Source organism: Microtus pennsylvanicus, chromosome 15, assembly GCF_037038515.1.
Source record: "Microtus pennsylvanicus isolate mMicPen1 chromosome 15, mMicPen1.hap1, whole genome shotgun sequence".
In the NCBI taxonomy this organism is placed as follows: domain Eukaryota; kingdom Metazoa; phylum Chordata; class Mammalia; order Rodentia; family Cricetidae; genus Microtus; species Microtus pennsylvanicus.
Window position 1 is genome coordinate 20,195,838 of NC_134593.1, and position 10,802 is coordinate 20,206,639.

General features: G+C 43.0%; 1 protein-coding gene across 2 annotated transcripts in view; it reads left to right on the top strand.

Annotated features, from left to right (window-relative positions):
* Window positions 1-6,950, top strand: part of Mtmr6 (myotubularin related protein 6) — a 39,459-nt gene extending 32,509 nt beyond the window's left edge. For both annotated transcript variants that reach the window (XM_075950329.1, XM_075950327.1), the window contains 5 exons: window positions 1,100-1,149; window positions 1,513-1,713; window positions 2,901-3,032; window positions 3,664-3,790; window positions 4,852-6,950. In XM_075950329.1, the coding sequence (XP_075806444.1) occupies window positions 1,100-1,149; window positions 1,513-1,713; window positions 2,901-3,032; window positions 3,664-3,790; window positions 4,852-5,100 (759 nt within the window). In that variant the 3' untranslated portion in view covers window positions 5,101-6,950. The remainder of the gene's footprint in view (window positions 1-1,099; window positions 1,150-1,512; window positions 1,714-2,900; window positions 3,033-3,663; window positions 3,791-4,851) is intronic.
* The last annotated feature ends 3,852 nt before the right edge of the window (window positions 6,951-10,802 follow it).

Here is a 10,802-nt window from a genome sequence, read left to right on the forward strand (position 1 = left end):
GAGTCCTCGCCTAGGTTTCCAAGCTAAGGAGAGCAGCAGGCTCGAGAGAATACCAAGTTAGAATGCATAGGATGGCGGAGGCCCGGTGTGACATCCATATTCCCACCCACAGTCACAGGGTGGAGGTGATAAAGCCATCCCTGATAGAGCTGGGAATGTGCTTGAGAAGCTGCATCAGTGACCAGTTTGCTATGTTAAATGGATTTAAGACAACATTGGCAATGCTAAAAAAGATGACCATCTTGACAAGAGCGTGCTTGGTGGCTGTGTGATGAGAGTCTAAGAGGTTGCTTCAGATCTGACTGGACACACTAGAGATGTGTTCCCTCACTGGCTGTGGTGGTGTGTATGTTTAGTTCCTGCATTTCAGAAGCTCAGACAGGAGGATGGAGCGTTCAGGCCAACCTAGGTTTCATATTAAGAAGCTGGTTCAAAAAAAAAAAAAAAGGGAAGAGCTCTTATTTTGGTGGGATTATTCAGTAGAGAATCCATGACATAAAGACTCAAGTGTGTAGTTCAGCCAGGTATGGACATCAGCTCTGGGATCTGAGTAAAGGCTGTCACTTTTATTGACTTTGCTTTGTTTTCCAAGAGATAGAGTCTTGCTCTTTATTTTCTTACATTTATGTAAACAATGTGCAAATAAGCCAAATGGCTTAAAACACCCATCCCCCTGTACTACTCAGAGTTGGCCATTATTAGAGCTTTAGTTTCCATTCTCCTAGTTCCCCTCTCCCAGCCCAAACTCTATTTGAGGACAGGGTTTCCCTATAAAGCCCTGACTGGTCTTGTTCTCTGTTCTCCTACCTGAGCCTCTGAGTGCTGGATCACACCTGGCTTTTCCTAGCCCTTTTGGTATCAATTTATAGGTACAAAAATGTAATTCTGCCCTACCAGGTGTGCTCTTAAATACAACAGGAATAGTCTGTCCTGAGCCCACTTCATGTGGATCTTCACTCTCCTGTAGCCCTTACTCCAGTCTATGGTCTGGCCATGTTTTTACCAGTAGTATTTTATCTTTTTATTTCTGTTCTTAGCAGACTTGTCACAACATTTTTTTACATATAATCATATAGTTGCTCTTGCTCTCTCTCACTAGGTTTTAATAGAAAAAGACTGGATATCGTTTGGGCATAAATTTTCAGAGAGGTGAGTGGCAGTTCTGTCTTTGCAAAATTGTACCACTGTGTCCCTTTTCTTGGGAATTTTTGCATCTCTGTGGTGCGAGAACTGTAGCTATGAATTGAATGAAGCCAGATGTAGCGTCTCTGTTAGTTCTCATGGCCATTGAGTTTTTTTCTGAGACAGTCTTGTAGCAATGCTGTCCTTGTACTTCTGGTCCTCCTGCAGTGGTTACAGATGTGCACTAAAATGATGGTTACAAGTGGACTTTTATATGTCTGTATCATGTGCAATGTATGTATTAGTGTTGTGTGTTTACATTGGCAATACCTAAGTAGTGAACGTCTTTCAGAGGCATTTTTAAAAGCATGTGCTCTCTGCGGGGGCTAGGTGTGGCCATTTGGACGGTGACCCGAAGGAAGTCTCCCCGGTGTTTACTCAGTTCTTGGAGTGTGTGTGGCATCTGACTGAGCAGTTCCCACAAGCCTTTGAGTTCAACGAAGCGTTTCTCCTTCAGATCCACGAGCATGTTCATTCATGCCAGTTCGGGAACTTCATTGGGAACTGTCAAAAGGAAAGAGAGGAACTCAAGTAAGTGGATGATAAAATGGGCCTCTTCCTCCTGCACGCCCCAAGTCAGCCCACCCTGGTCATGGCTGCAGAATGAAAGGCCTCGACAGTTTCAGACAAGACTGAGTTTTCTTCAGAGTTTATTGTATATGGTTTTGAAGTTAAAGTACCCTACTAATGTCTTCCCAGGTAATAGGAAAAATACATTTTGAAATATATTTTGAAGAATAATAGTATCCAAAAGAGTGCATGTAGGATATGTAGCCAGCTCAGTAAATCTCACTGCCTACATGCGTGATCTTTCCTAACAAGACTGTGTTTTGGGTTTGGATTTGGAGTTTAGATTTATTACAGTAACAGTGAATCTAGATCTCCCGAGTGACATAGAGAGGGGCCGGCCCTGGTTGTAGGTGGAAGACAGACACATGCCCACACTTCCAGGAGAGCTGACAGCAGAACCGAGGAGACATGGGAAATTCTAAAGGTGTGCAGGGAGTAAGAGATGAGTGCATTGTGCAGAGATGAGCAATTAGCTTTGCGTTTTATAATTGGCCAGCTGACTTTTCTTGGGGTACAAAAATCTATTTTAGGAAAACCTTCTCAGTTGGTACCAAACATCCTCAAACAATGAGAAGAGGGATATAACAATGGATATTTCTCAGTAGTCGTTCTTATAACATACATCTTAGGGCACATGGCACTGGTACATGCCTGTAGCATCTGTAAGGCTCACCTGCTGTGTAGATGCCTCCTCTGCAGCCAGCTGTCTGTGTGCTTTAGACAAGCATGTAACTGGCATTTCAAATTCTTCCCCTGAAGTGTGTTTCTGTCCTGTGTAATAGCTCTCATGGCCCAGCATGGGGTTATGAGAACAAGGGGGAGCAGCTGCATCAGTGCCCTGCGGTGGGGCCGGGCATTCCTGGTGTGTGAGAAGAATCCCTGAGTGGACATGGTGGGGCTGGGCAGTCCTGGTGCATGAGAAGAATCCCCATATGAACAAGGGTGAGAAACAGTGCTTGACCTGTGTTGTGCTCAGGACACATCTATTACACGTAGTCACAAATGAGAAAGAAAACACAGGGAAAGGAGAGCTCAGACAGGAGCAATTAGTCTACAGCTGGAAGTCACTGGAAGCCACAGCCTCATCTGTGGAATTAGCGGCATGCTGTGCACCTGGTGAGACTTCTTTGTTGTCCTTGTTCTCAAAGGTTGAAGGAGAAGACTTACTCCCTGTGGCCCTTTCTTTTGGATGACAGACAGAAGTACTTAAATCCTCTCTACAGTTCCAAATCTGAGAGACTGACAGTCTTGGAGCCAAATACGGTTTCTTTCAATTTTAAGTAAGTTGGCACCTTTGAAGCATTTATATGTGGTTTTTCTAAAACAAATTTTAGGGACTTTAAACAGTATTTATTTTATTATTATTATTTGCATGAGTATTTTGCCTGTGTGGGTATCTGTACTGTGTGTGTGTGTGTGTGTGTGTGTGTGTGTGTGTAGCCTATGGAAGCCAGAAGAGGGCATCAGATTCCCCGTAACTGGAATTACAGATAGTTGTGCGCTTCTGTGTGGGTGCTGGGAACTTAACCCAGGGCCTCTGGAAGAACAGCCACTGCTTTTCACTATGGAGCCATCTCTCCAGCCCCTAAAACTATTACATTAATTAAGCATATTTATGGGGTGCAATGTGATTGTTGTATGACCAAATGAAGATAGCATTCCCATGCTTTTACATTGTTCTCTTGATTTTAATGAACAAACAGTGTATATTTATAAACAGTGTGTTATTTTAGAACCTGGGTACAGCATGTCCTAATCAGACTGAAGCATCGTTACTGTGTGTGAGTTACTTTCAGTTGTTTATAGAGCTCAGAACAGGCCATGTGAGCTGTTCCCACTCGGCTGTGCTGAGAGCCTCAGAGCTCACTATTCCATCCAATGGTGTTTGGTAAAAACTTCTTTGTCTTAAAGGTTTTGGAGAAACATGTACCACCAGTTTGATCGGACGCTCCATCCTCGACAGTCTGTATTGAATATAATTATGAATATGAATGAGCAAAACAAGCAGTTAGAGGAAGACATTAAAGACCTAGAAGCTGTAAGTATTTTGGGTTGTCTAATAAAACATTTGTTTAATGTACTGCATGAAGGTGTCTTCCATTTTGGGTTTCCTCAATTGCAGATGAAGAAAGTTAATTGGACATTTTACTTCTTTCTGTTGAGAATAAACTTCCAAATTGTCTCACTTTCTCTTGGCCTGTTTGCCTTTTTTTTTTGTTATGATTTGTCAGGGTTCCTTATATATGAGGCACTAATTCTCTGCTCAGTTTAATGAAAATAACTTTGTCTGGCCTGTTCTCTTTTCTACCTTACTATTGTTATCTTTATGCTCTGTTACATGTGTGTATTAAATCTTGCTCCATGATAAGATTTTCCTATAATCATTTCTCTGCCATCATATATTAACTAAATGAACAAATTATACATATACACATATATATGTTTAAGTGCTCGGCAGTTGTTTCTGTTTGGGGAACTGTCCTGTCTGCCACTGAGGCAGCTGTAGGGACATGTTAGTGTTAAAGCGAGGAGGGGCAAGACAGACAACATGAGACAATTGTCTGGAGATAGTTGATTTGGAGAGTGTGATGCCCTGCCAAAGGGCACTTTAAATCTTATGTTTAAAAAAAGAAAAAGAAAATGTAAGAAGATTGTGTGACCTCCCAAAGGTCACTTTGCGGCCCTTAGTGAGGGACACCCTCTGGGAATCTTGTCATGATCAGCAGAACCCTTAGCTGAATAATGTGTGATCATTGTTGTGTTATAGTGACTTCAGGTTGAGCATGTCTTCTACATCCGAGTCCTTATGAAATGATTGCTTGTTAAACTTAAGTATATTTGTGCTTCCGGCATGTGAAAACCTAGCGATCTTTCCAGTCAAATCTGGTTGACTCAGTTGACAAATGTAAAAAGTTAATGAAGTTTCCTTTGACAAATTTTCTTTGATACATTTTAAACTATTGGGATTTTTAGTTGCTGAGTTTATAATTGTGTCTCATGTACAAGGGGAACATTTGCAGAAGCAGATTTTCTTCATTTAACCTAGACTGATCACCTAGTATCTGCAGTTACTAATGTTTTCTCCATGTTCTGTCTTAGAAAATTACGCAGTGCAAAAATGGCATCCTAACGAAGGACTTGCTGCTTGGCGTTCACCCTGAATCGCCTGCCCTCAAAACCTCCCTGTGTCTGAAAGAGCAGAGCCTGCTCCCGGTGAACGACACGCTTCGCGCTATAGAGGGCAGCAGCCCAGCGGATAATCGGTACTGTGACTACCCCGAGGAGTTCTCCAAGTCGGAGCCTGGTGTCGTCAGCTTGGAGTATGGTGTGGCAAGAATGACTTGTTAGACCCCTTCAGTGTTGCCTGGACTGACTGTCGTGTAAGAAATGTGTCGCTGGAGGATGATGCTCTGTACACGTGGCAGGGGGATTTCTTGAATGACTATGGGGCTTAACAGCAGGTGAATAGTTGAGAAAGGGATCATGACTGCTCTTGAGAAGAATAAGTCAGCTAAGTGCCATTTGTAGTAAGAGCGATATTCATTTCTGTGGGAAGTGGGTGGTATTGGGCGCACTTACTGAAAATGGTTTACAGGGTACACCAGTGAGTGACAGGCTGTTGATTCAGATCTTAATTACAACCAAGCTCAAGCAGCTTTCCTTAAGTGTGATTTAACTGAGAAAACAGACCTGACAGTGTGACCCCTGGATGACTGGCGCGGCATGTGCTTTCAGGTCTGAGATGTGTGACTCTTTGTGTGTTTTGCCACATAGTGACATTTTAACATCGAAGTGCCATGAGAAGTACTTCTGAGACAGCCTTAAAGTAAATTCTCAGCTTTTTCTTTTGGTGTTACAGCCATGGACAAGATGTCTGATTTCTCCTTAGTCAGCCTTACTTCATGAAAAGAACTGCACTCTCATTCCCTGACGGTCGCAAGCTGCGGCGGCGCTCCTACATAGAGAGCCTAGACTCTGGTAGTTCGCAATTGGCCAAGCCCACCCATGTTCAGCGCTAAGGCCTCCGAGGGCTTTGTTCTGGTTGTCATTGGTTCGAGCTGCAGCTGACAGTTCATTATTTACAGCTTAGAGGACTGATTTCTTAGACTAGTAAAGCACGTTTGGCATTTGCTTTCGGATTACTGCATTCTCTTAATTCTTGCTTCGTGGTTGGCTTTAATCCTTTGATAACTGTACGTTTAAAGTGGCAAAGCTCTAACGTGTTCTGAGTACTAACTACATTCTGAACTGCCTGATCTCCTAGAGCATTTCCCTGTCATGTACCTGCCTGTGAACTTCCAGGTGAGGTCAAAAGGGGCGGACTGGTAGTGGGGGACTTTGCTTGGTTATGTGAGTTTTGAAGCAATCATTTTTATGTGGAATATGTTTCTTTTCTCTTAAAATATAGACGGAACAGAAAGGGAGCACTGAGGGGAGCCAGTTAATGGCCAACAAAAGGAGCTTTAGCTCTGGGAAGGGTTTGTTTTCTTTTGTTACAGTCATTGTTTATTCTGTGCACTAGGGCGTACGCATCTTTTCCAAAAATCACCTCCAATTGACAGTATTACCAGCTGGCTTTAAAACAGTCTAATACCATGGAAGACATGAGGTACAGTTCAAGGGCACTAAGAAGTCTACATAAGTTATCATACATATCTCCTGATTACACCTGTATCTATAATATTTCTTGTATTAATTTTGAACATATGTATCTGTTTTTGAAGGAAAAGAAAGCTTTATTGTATGTGATTTTTCTCTAGTCCTGTTTATTTTTACAATTCACTTCTGTAAAATCTATGTAATAAAAACACTGCATTTTAAAAAGTAACAGAAATGTACTATAAAAATATAACATATAATTAATGGTGTTTAGACATTGGGAAAGGAAACTTAATCTCTGTGGCCACAACAGGAAGCTTTTGTGCCTTGGTTCTACCAGGTTGTGGTTTTAGACTCCTCTATGGCAGACTTCCTATAGTCATCATTTTGGTTCATTATGCTAATCTCCAGCTTCACATACACATACGTGTTTGTGTGCTCACACACAGATAACATCCTGGGTGATGTACAGGGCATATGTTGGCAAAAGTCTGTGTGAATGTCTTATAAAATTGGATTTATGTTCATTGTGTTTTGGGATGTATAGCATGTAAATTATTTCATGTATTATTTAAAAGCAATTAAATGTTCATGTTTTACTTTGAATGTTTTTCTTTTGGGAAAAAGCAAGTGAGGGTCTTAGAGGAGAGCCCAGTACCGTTATGTTACTAAACCAGCATGATTCTTGGCTGCGTGCTGAGTGCTTGTCGTTTGCCCGCAGATCTAATGCGTTTCTCCCTCATCCCTCATGAAGGAAACTTTTCTCTGTGTAGCAGAGGGAGGCCATAACAGAAATCAACAACTGACCATGGGGTGTCCAGTCCCCATCAACACAGCTGCAGCACAGCCCCAGATGTGAGGCCTAAGGAACAAAGCAGAAGTGGGGTGCACAGAAAGAGCGTAAGAGGGCTGGAGAGATGGCTCAGTGGTTAAGAGTGCTGGCTGCTCTTCCAGAGGTCCTGAGTTCAATTCCCAGCAACCACAGGGTGGCTCACAACCATCTGTAATGAGATCTGTCGCCCTCTTCTGGCGTGCAGGCATACATGGGGACAGAATGTTGTATACATAATAAATAAATAAATCTTTAAAAAAAAAAGAGAGAGAGTGTAAGAGTTGGAAGAGCCAGGGGACCAGGACATCGGCTCTGAGAGTGGTGCTTAGAAATGGCACAAGCTACACCTATCATACCGTAACTATGTGGTCGTGTAAACAAGACCTGAACCATGACAGCACAGCTGGCTTGGCAGCGTGGATGGGAACATCTCACAGGATTGCATTGACACAGAGCTCCAGGAAACTAACGATTGCTGAGAGAGGGAGACTCAGTCTGTCGCAGGGGTGAGCCCAGGAAATGGTTATTCAATTGCAAATGGTCAGCTCTGAAATCGTGTACATCCAAGCAAGTCTAAACAAGACACGTGGCACCAGGTTTTAGTGTTGTCTTCTTCACTTAGACAAAGAGTCATATACAATATTACCTTACCATCATAGTAAAGTTTTTAGCATTTCATTTTCCAAAGGTTGTTAATAAGTGCCTTGCAAATACTAAAATGCTTTCTGAATAATTAACCTAGGTGAGTGGTGGACAAGTTCAGTGGACCGTTGTGGGAAGTCCCTTCGTCACTGGTGTGTGTTCTGTGCCACTGCCTGCTTGCAGGGGGAAGGTGGGGTCCACCAAGTAGACCCATTCAAGGTGAACTGTCCCAGAGATGGGTTTGCGGGCCAGTGTAGAGAGGAAATCATGGGCCAAGAAATGGGCAGCTTTGCTAGAAGTGTTAGGAACCAGTTTTCTGGGTGGGAAGCAATGTGGGGAACCATGAGAAAAGAGATGGCATGATCTCCTCTCCCTCCTTCCCTCTGTCACTGTTTATCTGATGAGACAGATATGGGAGGAGCCTCTCTTTTTATGAAAATTTTCTGCACATCAGCATTCCTGAGTTACCCACATAACCATTTAGGTATGTTCTGCTCCCTGCGGACCTCATATCTCCAGGGTAGGTATGACCATAGCCCACCATATATGTAGATGACAGTGTCATATTTCAAAAAAAGGTAAGACCCCCTCACCCAACAACTTTTACGGACATCATTTCACATTTTTATTGGCCAAATCTTAATTATTGTCTTTATTTTTTCATGTATAAGTCTGAGTGTTAGCACAACTCAGGTATGTATGCAACTCTTAAACTTTAGGAAGTCTGTCTGGAAGAAAGACAACCTACAGCCTAGAGCAGTTAAAGACTGTACATCGCGTGCTTGAGATCTGAAAACGGGAAACCTAGTGTTCCCAGGAAAGTGAAATGTCCCCGCGCACAGCAGCAGTGGGGTTCAGGAGACAGACTCTCAAGTCCCCATCTCATCCATGGGTTTATGCTGGGACTCGGGAGCGGTAAGCATTGGATAGGAATGTGTGTTGGAGTTAGCACTGTTAGCAGTGTTAGGACTGGAGATGTGTTCAGTTTCCAGCAACCCATGTTGGATGGCTCACAACAGCTCCAGGGGTTCTGACTCTCCCGTCTAGTTCTCCCCCAGGTACCCACAAACACATGGCATGCACACATAGACGCATACTCAAACAAAAGGACAAAGTTGGAAAATCATCATTTTTTTCTTGCCGCTCTGATAAAATACTTGAAGAAGCGACTTGAGAGAGGAAGGACTTATTTTGTTTCACGGTCTGAGAAAATGCAGTGAGTTCCGGTGGGGAAGGCACGGCAGAATTCCGCACCTTGTGGCTGTGGCAGGAGTGTGAAGCAGCTAATTCATGAGTGAGACATCTCCAGCTGGCAGGAACAGGGCCGACTATAGTTTGTTAGCCTTGCTCCTACTGCCCAAGGTCTGCCAACTATACTCTATACCCACAGTGTTCTACAAACTCCCAAAACAGCGACACCAGCTGGGGACCGCTCACCTTCCAGCTGTGACAGTTTTGTGACACCCGGTGAAGTGGCCTGCTATTGTGAATAGGAAACCAACTGTGACTCCAATGAGGCTTCAACCCTTGTAACCAGGGGATGACATTTAGAACCCCAACTACATTCTCGTGTGCTCCTTGCTGAAGGAGTGTCATTGCTTCACGTATTTAATATTTTCAAGTATCTGGTTGATCTAGATAGACTTTGTTTTTGTATATACAAAGAAGAATGGATCCAAACTTTTTTTTCCAAAATGACTGATTTTTAATTAACTATCTTCTTGTTCACAATACATCACTTCTATGTAATTCTGGAATCTTCTGTAGCATTTGTTTTTGTCCATATGCCAGAGCCCCGTACAGCCAGGCATGGTGGTAGAAACCTGCAGTCACAACCCTCTTGAGACAGAGACAGGTGGATTTTGAACTCAAGGCCAGCATGGGCTACATAAGGAAATCCTGTTTCAAAAAAAAAAATGAAACAAACTCAACAACCAAAACAAACCAAAATAAAACAAAAAGGGTGACACAGTTGTTTTTATCAAGGCTGTGTGGTCTGATTTTACCTCTTCTCTCAGGGTCTCGGGGCTTTCTTTGCCACCCACCCCACCCCATTTTGAAGCAGTCTCAACCATAGGTCATAGGTGCAAAGACGGTTGGTAGTGCTTTTTTCCTGAGCTCCTTCAAGAATAAAATGCTGATCCCATGCACTCAGGAGACGGAACCCAGAAGAGCATAGCGCATTTGAGGCCAACATGAGCTACATAAGACCATGTCTCAAGAAAGAACATGTTGAATTTGGCTTCCATGTGTCCTTAGTGTCTTCAATCAGAACAAGTTTCTGAGGATGTGGTTCAGTTGGCAGAGTGCTTTTCTTTCTATATATCCTACTACAGAGATACTTGTATATTCTTGGTATTGCTGGTCTACACAATAGTAAAGACAGAGGTAGCATATGAATGGATGAAAATGAATGGAACTGGAAAATACAGTAAGTAAAGTAGTTTAGGCTCTGTAAGACAACAGCACATGTTCTTTCTCCTTTCTGGACCCTAGCTTCTTTTCTATGTGTGATGTGGGGTTCCCCTCTATATTCCATGAATATGTTTTATTGCCATTGGTTAATAAAGAAGCTGCTTTGGCCTATGGCAGGGCAGAGTAGAGCTAGGTGGGAAAACCAAACTGAATGCAGGGAGAAAGAAGGCAGAGTCAAAGCAGACACCATATATCTGCCAAAGGAGAAAGATGCCAGAACCTTACCGGTAGGCCACAGCCTCGTGGTGATACAGAGATTAATAGAAATGGTTAATTTAAGATGTAGGAGCTAGCTAGGAATATGCCTGAGTCAATTACGTATGTGCATATTTCTGTAGGAGTGAGTGTCTGGAGCTCAGGAAAGAAGAAAGGGGCACATGAGAAGGGGGAAAGATTCTTTAGTGTGGGGAGGGTAGTGGACAATGACAGATGAAAGGGGAAAGGAGAATCCTGGAGACGGAAAGGCTAGGGCGGAAAGTGGGGATGAGGGAGAATCAAAACT